The sequence below is a fragment of the Linepithema humile genome, chromosome 1 (assembly GCF_040581485.1).
Source record: "Linepithema humile isolate Giens D197 chromosome 1, Lhum_UNIL_v1.0, whole genome shotgun sequence".
Classification (NCBI taxonomy): domain Eukaryota; kingdom Metazoa; phylum Arthropoda; class Insecta; order Hymenoptera; family Formicidae; genus Linepithema; species Linepithema humile.
Genome location: NC_090128.1, coordinates 8744607 through 8765846, shown reverse-complemented (window position 1 = coordinate 8765846; position 21240 = coordinate 8744607). Strand labels below are relative to the sequence as shown.

Sequence of the window (21240 nt, the reverse complement as noted above, 5' to 3'; positions counted from 1 at the left end):
AAGGGCTCCAAACGTGAGCCAAGGGCGTGGCACTCCTCGCACGATCACGGCCCTGACGAGCGCTGGCTTGTTGTTTGGGAGGGGGAGGCTGATCGACAACGGGGGGAAGAGAGAGCCGTGGGGAGCTTCCGTTTATCTACGAGGTCAGAGAAGGCAGGCTGCGCGTTACGGTGGTGCTGTTGAAAAACACGATGAAAATGGCGTGGCAACCGCAGGAGGAAGGACTCAGGCAAATCTTAACGCTGCTCAAGGAGTCGCAGAGCCCGGATACAGCGACCCAACGAGCCGTACAACAAGTATCCTTTTGCCCTGGTTACGCCAAGTGCTCGCGTGCTCGTGTTTTCCGTATGCCCATCGTCATCATTGTCGTGTTACACATACGTGGCCCCCAAAGCGAGTGAGTAATAGAGACGCGCGCGCGGCGTGCCGCGACAGCCTGTCCGTCATCGTTCATCTTCCCGGCACGCGGTTATATTTCGACCGGAAATATTCAGAGTCGAATTTAAAATCAATTAATGTCCGCGAATACGGTCTCCGCAAGCGTCGTGGGATCACGCGCGACAACGAATTTCGCGATCGCGATGATCGCTCACTCGCTCGTTCCTTCGCTTCGCGCATCCTGTCACACGATTGCCCTCGTCGCCGATCGAAAATGTCGTTCGGGGCCTCCTCGCGTACAGAATCGTGCATTACCCGATGCCTCTCGCGCGTCGAGCTGCAAATATGCTAACAATGCACCCCCGGCCACCGTACGGCCCGTGCAGATTCCGGCTTGCTCGCTCGCTCGCGCGCGCGGAGCTTGTTTTCCCAGCGCGGCTCTGATCGATAGCTTTCGCGGGACTCTCTTCTGGCGGGGCCCGGGCACCCGCGCGAACGCGCGTAAATAAACTGTTGACGCTGCTTGGATTACAACCATATTGAATTAATACAATTGCGCTTTATCAATAGTAACAATGGCATTTTATATCGGAAATAGATCGACTTGGTTGTGTGCTCGCATATCAATATCTCCATTATTTACGTTGTGAAGTAATTGCACAGGCATCCCACGTTATTTTCCTTAACAGCTTTTGTTATAGAAATTGGAAGAATTGAATAAATTTCCAGATTTTAACAACTATTTAATATTTGTTCTAACGAAACTTACATCAGAAGGTATGTTATTTAAATCTTATTTTTAAGATACTCAAGATTTTAAATTTTATGGTTATGCATTTATATGAACTAATAATTTTTTTTTTTTATCAAGATGAACCTACTAGATCGCTGAGTGGACTGATACTCAAAAATAATGTAAAGACTCATTTTCATAAATTTCTACCAGAAGTCATAAATTTCATAAAGCAAGAATGTCTGTCGGCTGTCGGAGATCCATCACCGCTGATTCGTGCGACCGTCGGTATTTTGATTACTACTGTCGCATCAAAAGGTATGTTTCATATTCTGTAGTGCCTGGAAAGGTGCATGTTGTATATTTTTTTGATGGTTGAAATATTTCCGCGAGTAGGTGAATTAACAGCTTGGCCAGAATTGTTACCTGCGTTATGTCAAATGTTGGATTCACAAGATTACAACGTTTGTGAGGGCGCGTTTGGCGCTTTACAGAAGATTTGCGAAGATTCTGCAGAGATATTAGATTCGGACGCTCTGAATCGCCCTCTGAACATTCTGATTCCAAAGTTCCTTCATTTCTTTAGACACTCGAGTCCCAAGATCAGATCCCACGCGATAGCGTGTGTCAATCAGTTCATCATTCAACGTACGCAAGCTCTTATGATACATATAGACAGCTTTTTGGAGAATCTCTTCCATTTAGCTTCAGACGATGATTCTGAAGTGAGAAAAAATGTTTGCAGGTAGCTGATAGTATATTGCGGAGAAATCTTTTTATTATTCCTAAAGACATGAATTTATCTTTAATATTTTATGTGCATAGGGCGCTGGTGATGCTGCTTGAGGTACGAATGGACCGACTAATACCACACATGCACAATATAATCGAATATATGCTAATGAGAACTCAAGACGTCGACGAAGGAGTAGCATTAGAAGCGTGTGAGTTTTGGTTGTCATTAGCGGAACAACCAATTTGTAAAGAAGCACTTGCACCACATTTGACCCGATTAGTACCTGTCTTGGTGAGTTTTCTTTCAAATTTATCGTAAACAATTTAACAGCAATAATCATTCGGTCTTTTCTAATTTTTTTAAATCTATTTTACAGGTGAGAGGTATGAAATATTCAGAAATTGACATAATCCTTCTCAAAGGAGACGTAGAGGAGGATGAAATGATACCAGACAGAGAAGAGGACATCCGACCACGATTTCACAAGTCGAAAACACACCACTCACATCACGCAAACGGTATGAGTAAGCATACCGATGAAAACGGCGGTGTGAATGGTGGTTGCGACGATGAGGACATAGATGTCGAAGATGGATGCGATGACGATTCGACTTTGAGCGATTGGAATTTGAGAAAATGTTCCGCCGCCGCTTTGGATATGTTAGCTAACGTTTTTAGAGAAGACCTATTGCCGGTTCTGGTGCCAATTCTAAAGGAGACTCTTTTTCACCCATCTTGGGAAATTAAAGAATCTGGTATCTTGGCACTTGGAGCTATCGCTGAAGGTATGCAATGTTCTATAAATAAGTAAAAAAAAAATATAAGATAAACGATTGAGCTTGAAAAACTTGAATGATTACAGGTTGCATGAGCGGCATGATCCCACATCTGTCGGAGCTCATTCCTTATTTGATCGGCTGTCTGAGCGACAAGAAGGCTCTTGTGCGTGCCATAACTTGCTGGACGCTGAGTCGTTACGCGCATTGGGTTTGTGCACAACCACACGAGTCGTATCTAAAACCTCTGATGACAGAATTGCTCAAAAGAGTGCTTGACAGTAACAAACGTGTTCAAGAGGCCGCATGTTCCGCTTTTGCAACTTTGGAGGAAGAGGCATGCACCGAACTGGTCCCTTATCTGGGATTCATTCTCGAGACACTAGTCTTTGCGTTTGGTGAGTACGATAATATGAAACAAACAGTTTGCTCTGATTCAGACGATGTGTTATTGATCAATATGGCAATCTGTTTGCAGGTAAATATCAACATAAAAACCTTTTGATACTGTACGACGCAATCGGCACCCTCGCCGATTCTGTGGGTCACCATCTGAACAGACCAGACTATATCAATCTTCTGATGCCGCCTCTTATTAATAAGTGGAATGTACTGAAGGATGAGGATAAAGACCTATTTCCATTGTTGGAATGCCTCTCTTCGGTGGCAACCGCGTTACGTTCAGGTTTCCTACCGTACTGTGAACCTGTCTATAGGTTTGTATGTTCCGCAAAATAATTTCAATACAATAAATCTGTTTCGTATTACTTTAATAATTATAATTTATCTCTAATTGTTACTAATTTATCTTGTTTGCAGACGATGTGTGTCGCTTGTCGAGCAGACGCTGAATCAACATATAGCGAGTACGCAGAGTCCTGAGCAGTTTGAGGCACCGGATAAAGACTTCATGATTGTGGCATTAGATCTCCTAAGTGGACTGGCAGAAGGACTGGACGGTCACATGGAACGTTTAGTTATGAACAGTAACGTTATGCAGTTATTATATCAGTGTATGCAAGACACCATGCCTGAAGTTAGACAAAGTAGCTTCGCTTTATTAGGAGACCTAACGAAAGCTTGCTTCCAACATGTGCTCCCCTGTATACGTAAGTATGTTCGCAAGTGGAAAGCATGAAATTTATTAGATTTGTTTTAACAATGAATTTTTTACGCACAGCGGAGTTTATGCCTATACTAGGACAAAACTTGTATCCGCAATTCATATCAGTATGTAACAATGCGACATGGGCAATCGGTGAAATTTCGATAAAACTTGGTAAGCATCAAAGGTGATATTTTTACAGAAGAAAAAAAAGAACTTGTTACTCATCTCGCTTTTATTTTGCAGGGCCTGATACAAGTACATATATTCCATTAATTTTGACACAACTCATCGACATAATTAACCGACCGGACACACCGAAAACACTGTTAGAAAATACCGGTGAGTTCTCCATTCAACTTTTATCAATATCTAGTTTTCTCTTATAGAGCGTACCGTATATAATACACCGAGCATACTTTGAAACGAATAGAGGGCAATGTGTAGTGAGACTCGATCCGACAGCAGAATCTGCTGATTCCTATATATATATATATATATATATATATATATATATATATATAATATGTGTGTATATATACATCTATATATATATATATATACATACATACATACATCGCTATCTTTCCCGTGCTGACTTACGAAATACACTCCGTCACGACTGTGTGCTCTCTCTGTGCACATTGGGAAACTTCTCATTTACAGAGATTAGCTTTAATACGCCCGCTGAATTGCCAGCTTATACTATAATAACCGTGTGCACAATTAATAAGTTAAAAAACACTCTTAAGAGTATCTCCACTAATTTTAATCTATTTGAAAAGAGCACTTCTGATAATCATTTAATGAAAAGTCTCCCCAGTAATTTAGAATATTACTCACGCTAGATTGAGCATTTGGTGGCATTCAGCTCTTTAGGTGCATATATATATATTTGTTTATTTTTTTTTTTTTTATTTTTTTAAGTAATTTTTTGAGCAACAATGAATCACACAGTTCAGTGACTTTACGTGGTTATTATATACATAAATCGCGATTGCACGTTTTATCGTCAGGTTTAAATAATTAGTACTTGTATATTGAACCTTAATTTAGTGGTGTGCGACTGCCTGTAGGCTTGAACGTATATACGGCTGTTATTGCCATGGAAATACATATTGCAATTCAGTATATATATATATATACTGTATGCATATTCAGTATATGTATATATACACTATATGCTTGCATATTTCTAAGCCCCAGATTCTATTGTTTCAACTGAATTGTTTGAATTGGCCTTTAAGAGATCATAATGCAAATTTTGTTCTGTACTCCTATTTATTGTTCTATTATTTGTATACTGACATATATTTCTTCTATATAGTAGAGAGGTCATTTGGTATTTACCGGTTCTACAGATCACACGGGCTCGCACGCTGCTATCTAATTTCGATTATTGTTTCAGCAGCTACAATAGCACGGTATTGCCTATGTTTCATTGTCGGTATCTCATATGTTTCACCTGTGTTCTCACTGTCTTCGATTAATGTTACTTGATTCTTAATTGACTGAATTATTAATTGAGAATTAATTGGAAGTTACAAGCAGAGCATATATATTCTTCTTCGCCTAAGTTGATCGTTGGTTCGCTATCAGTTTGTCTTATTGTTTGTGTTTCCGGTCACTTCACTACACTTCACTCTTGTCTACTTACCGAAACCGAAAATGAAACCGTAGCCATAACGATCGGTCGCCTAGGTTTTGTGTGTCCCCACGACGTCGCCCCCATGTTACAGCAGTTTGTCCGACAGTGGTGTGTAACTTTCTTTATTATATTATATTCTATTAATTATATTATCTTCTATTTTTATTAGCACTTTATTATTATACATTATTATATTCCTGATTCCTGAGTAATTGCATCAGGGGCTGCTAAGAACTTTTGTGCAAGAATATATTGTGAGCTGTACACTGTACAATTTATGAAAATGACTCGTTTTCTAGCGTTAGTATGAAGCAAAACAAGCTCTTGCCGAAAGAAGCTGAAGTATAATGTGTAACAGGAATGCTCTCTTGGAGTTGTCACAGCATGAACTTGCTCAATGGTTTTTTGCAGTATTCGCAGTAACATCTTATATTTGAATTCGTTATATAACATAATTCTAATCTTTATTTTGCCACCATGCAAGTGTGTTATGGGCTCCTGTTTATCTGATTCAAGATCAGGATAGGTTTACATTTGTCACCTTTACATCACCGCGAATTCATCCGTGTATCATAGGTAGTATTATCGCTCGATTAAATTCTACTTTGCATGTTTGGTAAATTGGAATTTTGACACTTGTCGAATCTCGTTCAGTCTAATTACATGATGTGCCGTATTGTAAATGTCAAATGTAAACCCAGCCTTTAATAAGACAGTAAGTGAAATATGACGCCAGTCATATATACATATATATAAATATATAAATATTCTACATATAGGCTAGGCTCTTAAATTAAGTTCAGGGATCAATCTTTGCTCTAATTAACTACTATAATTTATATTTGTAAAATCAATACATCCATTAATATCAATTCTAACTTCATGCGTTGGCTTTAAAGATGATGTACATATTTTATATGTATATATTTATTAATCTGAAATAATAATTTCTCGATCAATGAGAAAAGAGTTAATGAGAAAAGAACTGAAATAATTATTGCCTTGGACTGGCCTCACAGTAAGCCAACTATTTCGCCTCTCGTCGAATGCTACTTTGAAAATGAACATCTATTTATGTGTGACTTGTGGGAATGAAAATAAGTGGCTAATTGTCTAACTTTTGCCAAAGCCATGTTATAATATATCTCTATGTAAATATATTACAATCTAAAGAAAGCTACTTCGATCATTGGCGGGGGAGCTCGTGCATTTTTTTATAATATCGAGCAAAACTTGACAATTTTAAAATCGACAGATGTCAAAGTCCGCGTGTTTCACTGATCGAAGTACCTTCCCGTTGAACCAAGAAGTCGAACGAGATCTAATGAGATTATCAATGTAAATTTATCAATAGGTGCACTTCCTTGCGAAGCATAAGAGATAACGAAGAAAAGGATTCTGCCTTCCGAGGTATGTGTCAAATGATTACTGTCAATCCAGCTGGCGTCGTTCCAGACTTTATCTTTTTCTGTGATGCTGTGGCGTCGTGGTCGGCGCCGAAAGACGACTTGAAGGAGATGTTTCAGAAGGTATTAAAACGGCGTTTTATGACTGACGAATTAAGTACCTCCTGATAGATGTAACTTTACAATTGTCTCTTCGTGTTCAGATACTGTTCACGTTCAAAAATCAAGTGGGTGAAGATAATTGGAAACGATTTTCCGATCAATTTCCGCCGCAACTTAGTGAGCGGCTTCAAAATATGTATGGCGTCTGAAAAACTCCGCCTAAAAGCGGTAAGTCAACAATTTCAAATATAACGTTGATATAAATTTGGTGAATTCAAAGATTTATTTTTACAATTTTATATATATATATATTTTTTTTTTTTCAGAAGGCCGCTTAACAAAGCAGGCCGAATGGGGTTGGGCGGGAAACAATGGGCGGATGGGACGGGTGGGTGAAACCACGGCCTCTTCTCATCAACATCGTTGTCGTTACCGTATCATCGTAGTCTGTTATCGTGCTCTCCAGGAGTATGATAACGCACACGCCGAGTGTTTAGCCTTTAGCCTAACCGGGAGAGGGCTGAAGAATGATATAAAACGAAATGTTAGAGAATCAAAGCGAGAAGAGAACGACAAGAGATAAGCATTGGCCGCAACATAAAAGCGTGGGTGGGCGGGGATGTAACTTCGGGGTGGGAGGGAGGAATTTTGTGGGGATCACCAATTTCAAGAGACGAAATAAGGTATAACAACCGATATACCTTGATGTAGTGATGTACACTCGTTTCCATTAGCGCTACGTGTAACACTCGAAAGTGTTATTTGATTCTCGCGTATGTCGAAACGTGACAAGTGCTGGCGCCATGAACAACTTTGGTCCAGCTCTATATTATAACACTAGATATATATATATAATTATTATCAAAACCAACTTGCAGAAAACGTTGGATGTAAGCGTAAGCATAGATCTCACGTTATAGAGATCGCCGAACACTGTGATCGAAAATTTGTATGTTAATATTGACCTTTTCTTCCTTTATTTTCTTTTTTTTTCCTTTTTTCTTTTTTTTGAGAGAGCGAGAGCGAGAGATTACTCGAATGTGTTTGTAGAGTTTTAGAAACAAGGTAGAACTACTTATTTGATAATAAATATGATATAGAGTACGTTATTAGAAATTTCATAGTGTACAGAGGATTTTTTGAGAATATTGTATTTTTATACGTTGAAGAAATCACACATTAAGAAGATATAACGCAGAAAGTGCCATTCCGTCGTTTCGAACCAAAATTTTTCTGCTTATTTTATTCTCTCCCTGCTAATTGTGATATTAGGTTATACGCGACAACTTTGTCATCGTATATAAAACATTTCAAATATGTATACGTACATATAATATACGCATTCTGTTATATATATATGTACGTATATTTCAACATGATACGATGTTTTAACTCAACCGACCATTTTGTGATTACCTTTTTGTTAAACATATTAAATTAGTATCATATTAGCATTAGTGTAAATATAGGTAAATGCATTTTAGAATGGACGTTTTTGTTAATGATTATAATAGATACGATGTCAAATCTTTATTAATTTATCGAACTCTCGAGTCGATGTTTAATCACAGTCATCGATTAAAATTTAAAAAAAATAAAAATAAAAAAAAACGGTTTACAGATGCGATTCACAGAACGAGCAGATCTATGACGTGAAATCTATGGCGATGTTGATTTTATTTGCGCGCGATATAATGATCTCGATGTTCATCTGGATAAAAAAAATCTTGTGTTTAAATCGTTTTTGAGAGAAACAAGAAGAGAAAGAAATCGAGGACAGATTGTGTCATTCCAGTTACTTGGGCCAGTTCGAAGAAACGAGCAACTCTTTACTTTAAATGATGCACGCTTTTATCTTTCGTTTTTCACTTTAAAAAACGTGGGAAAAGAATTATAATTCACTGATATTGTGACAAAATTTATATAAATGTGTTATATTGAGATTTAAGTAAATATAATCTCTGATTTGTTGCAAAATCCTTCAAAAACGATTTCTAAATAGTTTTACGATATAAAAGAAAAAAATTATTTTAATTTTCATCTTTTCAATCATTGGAATTAAGTAAGAAAAGAGAAAAAAAAATACAAAGGAAGAAAGCTCAACCTGGAAAAACTGACCATCATTAAGTCGCTATTGTCAATCAAACTTTGAAATTAATCAATAAAAATCCAGTGACTGGGGGAAATTGAACTAGCGCGGGCGAGAAAAACGTTAAAAAAAAAGGATTATGTTCTAATCTCATTTCGACTGAAGAATTAAAACATTGAGTACACTACGATAAAGATGCTTTGTCGTCGCTTATCGAATAAGGGTAATTCTACATCCTTCCATTGTCATTTACGGCACATGCAACAGACTTCTGTTCGGTCTCTTTGTGTTCCTGCGGAAGAAAGATTCTGCACGGAGAATTAGGTGAATTTCGTGGCCGCTCCTTGACTTAATCCACACTCGTTCAACTTGGCAATATAGATATTATATATGTATATTGTCATAATTTTATCCCTAAACTCTGGCCCCTTTCCTTGCCCTGCCTGCGCCATTTTTGTGATATTACTGTTTTTTATAATTACTTAAGAGCTTGAAAAAAGTAAAAACAAACATAAAATTCGAACCACATGCCACTCGACGCAAATCTAAATAGAAAAAATTCATAGTCACTATTTTAATTTTTTTTCTATCGCGCGTATATGTATAGGATGTGTAAATATTGCATACGCAAAATCGACATCGTTATCACTTCACTTTCACCGACTTACATTTTAAGGATTTAATAACAGTTAACGGCAATTTGCACACAAGTTGTATAGTTCACCTCTCGATAGTTCCTAAGCTAGACGAAAGATCTTGGCAGTGATGAAGAAACAAAATGCTCGTTGTCGCATCGATCTTGGATTACTACATGAAATTTCGTATCGCAATACAATCTAGAGTGTGTTCCATCGTCGTTGTAAATATATATATTTCTTTTTGACTTCGATATAGATTTTCTGGTACATACAGTTTCTACAATCCATTTTATCCATACGTTTCTCGTCGAGGGATCATGTGGCTCGCAATTATTTATTAATACGCTATTAAAAAGCTCTCAGTCAAGATAAGATCGAAGTAATAAATTTATAAATGATTGTGAAGTAACGGTGAGATCGTCTATTTATATATAATTATTATATTAAATATTACAATGATAGGACTGAAAAGTGATCAATGTTGATTGATATTTGAAATTTCCAGTTTTTTCTATCGTGAGTAAAAATTGAGTGCGAAGAAGTATGTATGGGGATATATAATAACGGGGTGATTGCAACCGAAGAAAACAAGAGAAAAAAACAAAAAAAAAAAAAAAAATAAGAGTAAACTAGAGCAGACACAAAATAATAAGTGACATAAATTGAAACTCGACAAACTCACAAGTAAATATATTGTTGTATCTTTATTGTTGTTGTTGCATGAGACTAGCTTAATAGACTGAGCCATACACATGGTTAAATAACTATTAACATAATAATTCTTAATTAATACTATAATTATTGTAATTATTATACGGTGTGTATTATATTTAATCATAATGAATCCTCGTGCGGGCAGTGTTCGGAGCGGGTTCCTATCCTTTGAAACTTTCAAATCATTACTCACACTCTTAACACTTTCGGCCTTGGCTGTAAATCTCTGGCCGAGACGCTTTCTATCAGATAGGTAGAAGTAACTTTAGGATGTACTATTAGGTATGCTCACGTGTGTCTGCGAATCCTCCGAGTATTTGCAAAACATAGTAGAATCGAGTACAATCAATATTTACCAGGCAACGGCTTCGTTGATGCGGAACTAGATTATGACGTAGACTTTACAATATTATTACCATTATTTCGTATTGTGAAAGAAACTATATATTATAGATGTGTATATATATATATATATATATAGAGCTATATACAGACTATACCTTCTCTCATTCCGATCGAGAAGCGTGTGGTGAATTGAAACTCGAGAACTTGTGGTAAAAATCAGAAATTACAGTATATGGAGCTTGACTTCTCGATCGGACGTCGATCGATCGTGTCTTTCCCTTTTCAAAGGATCGGAACTCTGTATAGGGCTGTTCCTAGTACCTGATTATCCTATCCTTGCGGCACGAAAAGTTCTGCCAAGATGCAGTTCAAGAGATCGTTGATATGCCGTAATGTACTTTTTTTTTTGCTTCACTGTTTTCTCTCGCAAGCGCCGGCGAATTTCTCTATCCAGTATCTACACTCGGTAATAGAATACATACACGGTGTTTTTTTTTTATTATTGCATATTACCTTGACTGCCTAGTACTTAAGGGTAATCTCTTCTAGTGCTCAGTAGTAACGTCGCATGTAAGTCTCGCACGGACAGAAACAAAAGAAACACAAAACATTATCTTCTATATTCTTTCCGACACGACACGTTTACGTCTGTCAATATGCAACGAAAGGGTGCTGCCGATCTCGGAAGAGCGATAAAGACAGTTTCGTATGTGTACCTCTTTGTATAACTCTTGATCTTTCGAAACATAAAGTGTATTCAGCCATGCACAGAATGTTACAACACTATCCTTGTTCAACATAAAGTATATATTCTTCTTACAAAGAAAATATATTCTTCTTACAAAGAAAAACAGATTTTCTATAAAGTTTTATATAAAGTTTGCTTAAAAGTAAACAAGAATTTAGATACACTTCTAAACTGAAAAATCCTATCCAGAAGTTACGGATTACTTATCAAAAATAAAAAAAAATCGGTGATAAATTTGACAAAAAAATTTATTAAAAAACTTGTAATTAGGTGAAAATTTCTTAAACATCCTGTGCACAGCTGAATCGACCATCATACCGTTTTAAATTATGGCAATCACACTGTAAATCCATCATCTAAGGGTGAATGATACACACTTGATATTGTATTTTATAGCTTCGGCAATTTTCCGTCTAATTATGAATCGTTTTCTCTCCGAACGCGAATTCGTTATTGTAATCGAGTCGGACGGCTTTACACATTATAAAGCGTCACGTATAAGTGCGTACAAGTATCGATTTGAGTATTGTGGATCCATCTATTCGGACAGCAGATAAGGGATTCGAATTCTTTTAATCCTTAAGGATTGAAATCGTAGGATTAAGATCAATGCATGTTGTTGCAATGTGTTTACGGGAACATTTTATTGCTTCCTGCCGCCAAGCTTCTTCCGTTAATTAACTGTCCGAATCGTATGCTGTAGCGCTACATTGTACATACTGTACTGCACGCGTACAGTCAGACGGTCCATATCCAGGATTGAAACTGGTATAATTTCGTTGGCTTCGGATATCCATGCTACAGATGCGTGAAATTGATCTCTGTGGGTGTAACAGTGATATAATACAGTTTTTTGAAAAAAAAAAAAAAAAAAAAAATACTTAATGTAAAATCTAGCTAATTTACGATTGTAATTTATTAGAAATATTATAAATATTATAAATTGTAGTAATATAAATATATAATAGCAAAGTAAAATAGTGTTATAGTGAAAGTTATATGTTTTCTGTATAAAGAGGCAATCTAAAATTATTCGTTACACCCAAAACAATATCATAGGAAAATTATATCAAAATTTTATTTTTAGAGTGGCTGGTATTTAACTTGTTCGTATCTATAGCATCCAAGATTGAAGACATTGAAATTATACCAGCTCACATTCTTAACTCTCCATACTGCGTTCGTTGTCTTGGTTCTCTGTGCGCTACGTGACTACATTTCATTCGAAAATAAATTTTGACGAATACCGAGTAGCGTTGCGAGTCTTCTTTAGCGATGAAGTTTATCCTAAATTCACTTTGATGTTAGTTACATTTTTTTTGGTGATAATTTTGTATGAAGATCCGTAATACTTTCATTATTTATCTGTTTTTTTTTCTATCTTATTTCGTAGTTAATTTTTCGCATCTCTCATTCAAAATACATAACATTTCTTTTTGAGTTACGTGATAAAAATACGTATCGTTACATTTGCTTTGATTTAGAATTCACCTGTAATAAAAGTGATATAATTTTTCAGATGTGAACGGTAAGTAACGAGTTATATTGATATTCGTATATATAATAATTTCAAATAATGAGTCGACTATTAATTTGACACAAAATAAAACTGTCGAACCCAATTCCTTCACATATTACAGTTATAAACTAATTTTACAATTGTCTCTTTTAACGGATTTCATTCACTGGTGCGTCTTTGTTATCACAGTTCCTTCAAATTCGATATCTCGGAGAGAGAACGAAAGAGTCTCAACATTCCAACATTCTTTCCGATTCGCGAATCATCGAACAGTTAACGATCTCGCATTACAAATGATCCAGGCTGTCCCGGAGGAGCGATTCGGGTCGGCAAACACGGGACACGCTCTGTTGTCCCGTTCGCTCGCATCTCGTCGCCGACGAGCACTCCCCCGAGTGAACCGTAAAAGCGTATCGGCGCCGCGCAAATAAAACTGTATCGCCCCAGGGCACACCGGGTATGTAACGGATCGGTTTAAGTGATTGCTTCTCTTCATTAGAGCTTGCTGGGCTCGCCTCCTGCGAAGTCGAAGTTGAGGGACAGGTGTGGTAATGGCCCGTATCCGAGCTCTCGCTTCAGTTAACCCACCCCTGCGACCGCCAGTCGATTTAACCATCCGGACCACCTCTTTCTCTCTCTCTTTCTTTCCCTTCCACCCCACGAAACTATTACGCGAATTGATTCCGTATCGGATCTGCCCAGAGGGGCGGAAACTCGCGTTTAGCTCCTCGTTTCTTCCACTTTTTCGCTCGCACCCGCTCCCCTCTTTCTTTATCGTTGCACACACACACTCTCTCTCTCTTATCGCCGACGCGTGACTACTCTCGGTCTATTTGCGTGCATCTCACCCTATCTGGTAAAGGACTGCATTTCCGGATTATCGGCTTCCATCTCAGGCTCGAACGAGGTATCGGGAGAAGTACACGAATAATCGTGCGCGAAGCGATTCATTTCGTAGGTACAGTGAAGTTCTTAAGTGGATATACTATGTTCAAGATTGAGCTTTTAGTCAAATCTGAAAACGACATGTAATTGTAAAAAATGATTAGGATCTATTTCACACGTCTTTGCGGTAATGCAAAGAGTAACACGATAAACTTATAAAATTGAGGAATTAAATTTTAAATAAAATATATTAATCTTTGGACGGCGGTGATCGAATCCTTTATGACCCATTCCGATTTTTTATTCCCATTGTAGAAATTATATAACACTTTTGGATTAAGACACGTCTTTTCTTTTCGAAATCTTGCGCAATACTACGTGTATATTGACTGCAGAAACATTAGTCTATTAATCGCTGCAAACGTTCGGCGCTTGGGTCCCAAATAACTCGGCCATCACCAGGTGAGGATAAATATAAATAAATATAGTATTTAAAAAATCACGTACAAGAACTCCATAATTTGTAATATAGTTTTACACTGATTTTACAACTTATGTCGTTAGTCCATGCAAAAATCTTTAAATATAAATATAATCGTATCTAAAAAATATGCACGTTAAACTGAATATCAGAAATAATCTGATGATCTAAAACTGACGCCTGTGTAATTTGATGTATCTCCGGATGTTGGAGAAGCAAGATCGACTGGCGGCGATCGAGTTAGTAATTCTTCTCTCGCGAGATAAACAGCATCCAGTAGCTGGTCTCTATATTGCGATTTACGGCTAGTTGGTCGGCGTATACGCCGCCACGCGCGTCGCATTAAATAATAATGTCAGTGATTGCTGCTAGGTGCCCGCCGAGGCGAACCGAGGATAGTGAGGGGAGGATGGTAAGAGGGCATGGCGGTGGAACGGAGAAGACGCTGCCTTTACACCCCCGCCAGATATATCATCGCCTGGCAGTTATGTGTGTCATGAATTTTAGATTATCCTTGGATTAGATTAAGGCACGCGGGGGCCGGAAGGAGAAGCGACCGAAGCAAGCGGCCCCTTGGCCCGCCAGTCAGTGTGTGCGCGAGACTGAATTATTTCCAAATCTCGCACAACATCCATCCCTCCCTTCCTTTTTTTTCTCTTTCTCTCTCTCTTTGCTCAATCGCGTTGTCTGAATTGCAGGACTGATCTATTGCCGTAAATTTTTCGCCGATGATCCGATCAGGCTTGCGTTACCTACAACTTCCAATGATAATTTTTAAACCATGCAACAAAAACTCTTAATTATCACAGATCATAAATTTTTGTAGTTATCTAAGGACGAAGGACTGAGGTCGCGAGGACGCCCTGATGAGGTCCAAGTCAAGGAAAGCGCCGCGGTTGCGACCGGATGCATGGACGACTTTGCCGCTTTGCTTCCTCCATAATAATGTTAAATTTTAAATTTAATTTTGATTATTATTTCAAATATTTTTAGAAGTTCAAAGATGTTATTATTAATTACATAACTTTTATTAAAAATTTGCTTTAAAGATGAATAAAAACTTCAATGCTTGTAACAATTATTTTTTTAAATATAAATTATTTTACGCGAAAGCATTATACGTGAGGTCCGAGCCGTGTCTTGTTTTATTTCGTATGTCAGGTAAGGCTCGAAAGCGTTCAAACAGCTGATTGGGCCACATGGCAGGATACGTCAACCTCGAGAGAGAACGCGCTGAGAGAAGAAACTGACGAAGTCACAGCAGAACGATTTAGGGACTCGATAAGACAAGACTACTAATATTAAAAGCATTATACTCCTGACAAGTTCATTTTTCTCATTCTAAACATTCAAAAATGGTATATCACATGAACATAATTAAATAAAAGTTTATTCTAAAATAAACATCAAAGTTTAAAACAACAAAAACTGCAATTATTTTTGCACCAATCTAATAGAATGAAAAGCATATAGAAAAACATAAAGAATTAGAAGAAAAAATTTGGAGCAAATAGAAAGTTAGTTTTAGTTTGTGCGAATGACAAAGTTACGCGTCAGGAGTGCCGTTTAAAACATCGCATAAGGTATTCACTTAAACCTGTTGAAACATATGGTCGTATGGTGAGAGCCCTGCCCTTCTGGAGCCAATTAAGAAAAGAAGACATGTAAATGTGTAATGTAATGTTGAATGTAGATTCATTTATACACTAAAAAAAAAATTCTAGGTAAACTTGTGAGATGCATTTAGTAATGCATGTTTTAAAATTATTTGGTTGTTATTATTAATTATAATAATAATAACACAATATTTGATAATAATTACAAATATTTTAAAAGAACAAATTTTGCGTTTAGTCGAGCTAACTAAATTACATAGTATTTATTATCGAAAAGATGATAAGCAGCAAACAATTTGATAATTAATACTAAATTGTCTTGAAAGCATTATCTGATTGATTTGCTGACAGTTACTACATTATTTGGTAAGTATTACTAAATCAGAGATTATTCTTTACGAAATCTATCAGTTTATCATGTTCCTGTGCTTTATGCGCAACATCATGTTGAGTCGCATTTATTTTGAACACATTTGTTTCGATACGCTTGTATGTGGCTTCCGTGCCACATACAAGCGTATCGAAACGCGTTCAAAATTTCTTCAACATGCTACTGTATGCTACCGGAATCGGTATCACCAGTTCGTACATGCTCTGCGTATCGATCTCTCGTAGCGATCTGATTGTGAACGCAAAAGTGCGTCATAAAATTCGGTCATTCTGCCGGCGTGAAGACGTAAAGCGGCTTCAATTAACTATTGAACTATTGAAATTCATAAGTAAAAAATATGAGTGAATTAGAAACTCTTCTCTCGCTTTGGGGACTTAAAGATTTTATTGATATACTAAAAGATATGTATAGCTTATTATTTTTTTCTCAAAGTGACTTTCTATAATCTGTGCATCTAATCTACAAATCAATTGATATCACAAACATACGCGCGTACATATATACGCATAATATTACTAAATTTGAATATTTTATATTCAAATAATATGGTGATATCTAATATATAATTCAATAACTATTACTAAAAAATTTGTTAATACTTACTAAATCATTTAGTTATAGTTATCACATGATTTTATGATAAATGTCAAATAATTTGGTAATTATTACTGAACAATTCGTTTATATTTACAAATCGTTTCGTTATAATTATCACACATAGTTTGATAATATTTACTAAACACTTCGATAATTATTAAAAAATAATCTGTTTATACTTATCAAAATCTTTGATTATATATATATTTATCATTATTTGTTAATAATCATCAAACTTTGCCAATATTAACCAAGTCGTATCAATCACTCAATTAATTCTTTTTGTAATTGTTACCAAGCATTTACTTAGCACTATTTACCCAAATCATTTAGTAATTGTTATTAAATCCTAGTATCTACTACTAAATCCTTTTTTCAGTGTGGAAAAATAGAAGGCCGAAGACCTCAAAGAATGAAAAGTGCAAAATTCGTAAAAAATAGCAGCGAAGTCGCTCGTCACAGGATAAAAAGAAATTGAACCCCCCCCGACTGAGCAACAAGCTCAAAGAACTAATCAAAGAAGTAAAGAATCGGACGGTATGTATCTACAAAGATTATCCGCTGACAAAAATACAGACTATTCGCTTAAGCAAGAACTCAGAAGACCTAAAATATATTTCCCGCCCATTCGAAAAGACAATGGAACCTGGGCTCGGAACGATAAAGAAAAAGTGGAATTGTTTGCGGATCATTTGACGGAAACTTTTCAATCCTTCCCTAAACGGCTAATGAAGACAGAAAGACGGCTTACTCAAAGAGCTTAGGAAGGAGATAAATAACAATTTAAGTGCCAGAAAAGCCCTCAGATACGACTTTATCACGGGACAGCTGCGCGCGCTTAAACAATTACCTGAGAAAGCGCTTGTCCAACTACTACAATTCAATTTTTCGTCGAAATTTATAATTTTTAATTTAAATTTTTTTACAGGTAACAAACACATATACACGATATGCGAAAAAAAATATACTCGCGCAAGGACAATCTAACGCGATATTTAAAATACGAATGTAATATGCGAAACCAGTTTCAGCGCAAGTATTGCACAAAATTGTTTTCATAGTCGGAAATAAGAAACAGACGTGAATAGATTCATAAAAAAATCCGTAAAGCAATGGAAAATGGCGGAAGTAATAATGATACCTAAACCCGGAAAAACCCTGAATGATAAAAAATGCTAAGTGTAAATATTGTTTAAGAGAATACACGTATAATAATATTGGAAAATTCATCAGATATTTAGAAATGCACAAAAAAACTGATAAAATTATATAGCAAAGTGCATGGGATCATTGTACACCATTCGGTGACTTTAAGTGCAAATATTGTGGACAAATAATAAATGTTAATCGATTGCGTCGTATAACTATTAATACATCGCACATCAAAACTATTAATAAGGTGGAGTGCGTTTAGGTTTAGGTTTGTCATAAATTTCTCGATAATACTATAAAATAAAAGCTAATACGAACCGAGCTGGGTGGCAATTGCTTCTTTTCCATTTATTAATAATATTGTATCCACACATACGTTTCGACCATTCGACATGTGGTCATCTTCAGTGTGTTAAATTACATTAAATACATACTATTTGTTCATACAAGTTAGTCGCAATAGTTTACAGATTTAAATTAAAAATTATCATTTTCTAGTCTTACTATTGAATTCTATTGTGTGCTCCATTTTCGTCATTGTATTTTTGATTCTTTTCAATAAATTCATCGGTCTATCTTTTTATAAATTAAGCATCACCGTGTGATTACTCCATAAATTTGTAATCTATAATATTTCTTGGTAAACCAGTATATGATATGGAAAATTAATTCTTGTCAACTTGATAAAATGTCGTTGAAGTATAAAATGAGTAACTTGTGACTTTCAAAGTGGATAATTTAACTTTTACTTATAAATTTCTCGGTAATTGTTAGTGTTTTCTCAAAAAATCCGATTTTTAAAATTATTTTTAAAAGTAAGTAGTTTTGATATCACACAATATCATTCCATATATTAATATATACAATAATATGGATATATTTATGTATCATACAGACTGAGAGCAGGAGAAGAGGCCGACCAGCATCGGCGGAGCAAGTTTAAGATAATTAATCACATATTTGTTATATTTCAATAACTTTGATAATAACATCAAGTGTATATCATATTTTATCGCGACATCTCGGATTCCGTAACATCTCCGAGAAATCTCAACGAGTCACCCTCCCTCGCGCATTCCCGATTATTCCCCGTTTCATCCCGTCTGCGGGGACGAGGGGGCGGAGATAATTGATGATGGTAGCTGGTTTTCGCGGGACATTATATCGCAGTTACGAGTTTCCACCTCTTCCTCCCCCACTTGCGAGCCACGAATGCGCAATGTGCGAACAACAGAATCCGCGTTGTAGTGGGGAGAATATCCCGGGGGTGGTTTCCACCCCTTGCCGACCCCACGTGATCCCGGCCAGACAAACGACGGCCAATTTACGAGCAATAGGAAAAACTTCTTAAAACTCGGATTAAAATGAGTGGGATAAAGGGAGAAAGGCAGAGAGAGAGAGAGAGAAAGAGAGGAGGGGGAGGGAGGAGAAAGAGAGAAAGGTCCTTCCCTCGGCACCCTCCGAATTATCCCTGGGATACGAGAGGGTTCTATTTTATTCCTGAAACCGTCACGGGAGTGAAATGGGCGAATACGGTCCTTGGCCCTGGCCTTCCGACTTTTATTATTATCTTCCTGCCTGTGGATGAGGTAGGGCGTCATTATTTTCACTGTTATTCGAGCACAAAATTGCCGTGGATTACTGTTAATTCTGTTTCTGTCTGTCCGAATTGCACATCATTGCAATGTCAATGATCTTCGATAATTTGATAATTCCACTTTAAAATATTAATAATCCATCTTTAAAATTCATCTTTCTATTACACCACATAAATTGTCTAAAAGAAAGAAATTGTCTAACTGAAATTCAACAATTAAATGCAAAATTCCCAAAAATTTTAATATCCCAATATCTGATTAAAATTCAATTTATCAACAATCCTAGGTAGCACATGTGCGTTTCATATACGTTTCCTATATATAATGGTAAATCTCTCGCTAGTTTATTCAAAGACAGTTTGCCACTGAGTGACGGTGATTTGTCAGGATTTATTGAAGGAGAGAGCAATAGGATACCATTAAACAATTCACCATTAAACAAAAGACTTTATTCGCCGGCTTCGCCGGCCACTGATCCTTCCGTACGTTATCGATACAAAAGAAGAAATCCTTTCGAGTATGTACTCTATATGTATCTAATGTTTTTTAACGTTAAGCATCAATAAGAAACGTTTTTCCCACATTTTAAAAAAATTTTTAATTTTTACAGAAATAATAAAAAAATTTTTTTAAATTTTATTTGTGTCTTAATTTTTTTCATATATTTTTCTTTAGTATAATGTTGTTCAAATGTTTTTTTAAGAATTTAATGTAATAAAAGTTACATAATTATAAATTTAATTAATAAAAATGATTTAGCATAAGAATTTTTTTAAAATATTATATTTTACTATATTTATGATATTGATATTATGATATATTGATATTTATATATCAATATATACTATATCAATTTACTATGTCATTGTGATTAATTAAATACTATATTTGTGATATTTTATTGTAACATTTTATTGTAACATTGCAGAAAATATATTAACTATTGCATTTATATGAATATATATATATATATATATATTTTCATGAATAAAAGAAAAAAAATGTTTTTTCCTTTATCCGCGAAAAAAATTTGCTTTTTTCTCGGAGTTAAGAAAATAATGCATTTATATATATACAGGGTGTCATGTAACTGGTGGTACACTGGCGGGAAGATGGCGATTTTACATGAAAAACTGAATCAAAAATATAGAATAAAATTTTTTTATACGAGGTTTTGTTTCCAAGAAAAATGACTTTGAAAGTTTATCGAGTACGCTTGATCAAATCTTAACTCAACGGATTTCACTGTAGATTATCTCTATTCATGTTCGTAAACACTAAATGGATCGAATGACGAGGGCACAGAATATGACAAAGTATATCGGTATGAAAAAAAAGAAAAAAAAAAAAAAAAATGTAGCAAAATAAGAACGGATTGATTGAAAAATCACAGTTCGTCTTCGAAGCAACGACTATATTTCAAGTTTTTCGTATACACTAGCGTCAGAAGTGGCCCGTACAAGGCCTGTCGAGGTACATAATAAACACATCCGAATAGCTCGACCGATCCGCAACAACTCTCCGATAATCAGTTATATCGTGAGTTATATCGATGACTCTTATCATACGCAACAGATCGTTAT

At 36.1% G+C, this 21240-nt stretch overlaps 2 protein-coding genes across 4 annotated transcripts in view; one reads left to right on the top strand and one right to left on the bottom strand.

Annotated features, from left to right (window-relative positions):
• Positions 1-114: 114 nt before the first annotated feature.
• On the top strand, positions 115-12671 carry Tnpo (transportin 1). Of its 3 annotated transcripts, none has more exons than XM_012380534.2 (15): positions 116-296; positions 1080-1155; positions 1250-1429; positions 1508-1856; positions 1937-2138; positions 2224-2632; positions 2710-3021; positions 3102-3339; positions 3443-3732; positions 3804-3902; positions 3975-4070; positions 5409-5484; positions 6731-6905; positions 6986-7112; positions 7214-12671. In XM_012380534.2, the coding sequence occupies exons 1-14, from the start codon at positions 192-194 to the stop codon at positions 7091-7093; spliced, it is 2715 nt and encodes a 904-aa protein (XP_012235957.1). In that variant the 5' UTR covers positions 116-191; the 3' UTR covers positions 7094-7112; positions 7214-12671. The 3 variants fall into 3 exon arrangements, with proteins under 3 accessions (XP_012235958.1, XP_012235957.1, XP_012235956.1); XM_012380533.2 differs by having other exon boundaries at positions 118-296; positions 7211-12671; XM_012380535.2 differs by lacking the exons at positions 5409-5484; positions 6986-7112; positions 7214-12671 and having other exon boundaries at positions 115-296; positions 6731-6878.
• LOC105680097 (short stature homeobox protein 2-like) overlaps positions 12277-21240 on the bottom strand; it is a 24526-nt gene continuing 15562 nt past the window's right edge. Inside the window, exon 7 of the transcript XR_010891500.1 lies at positions 12277-19637. The gene's annotated coding sequence lies outside the window, so the exon portion shown is untranslated. The remainder of the gene's footprint in view (positions 19638-21240) is intronic.

Coding starts and splice junctions, on each gene's coding strand:
- Tnpo (XM_012380534.2), top strand. CDS start 192: ATGAAAATGGCGTGGCAACCGCAGGAGGAAGGACTCAGGCAAATCTTA. Junction 3,733..3,803: donor ACATGTGCTCCCCTGTATAC/GTAAGTATGTTC, acceptor TTTTACGCACAG/CGGAGTTTATGCCTATACTA. Junction 6,906..6,985: donor TGAAGGAGATGTTTCAGAAG/GTATTAAAACGG, acceptor CTTCGTGTTCAG/ATACTGTTCACGTTCAAAAA.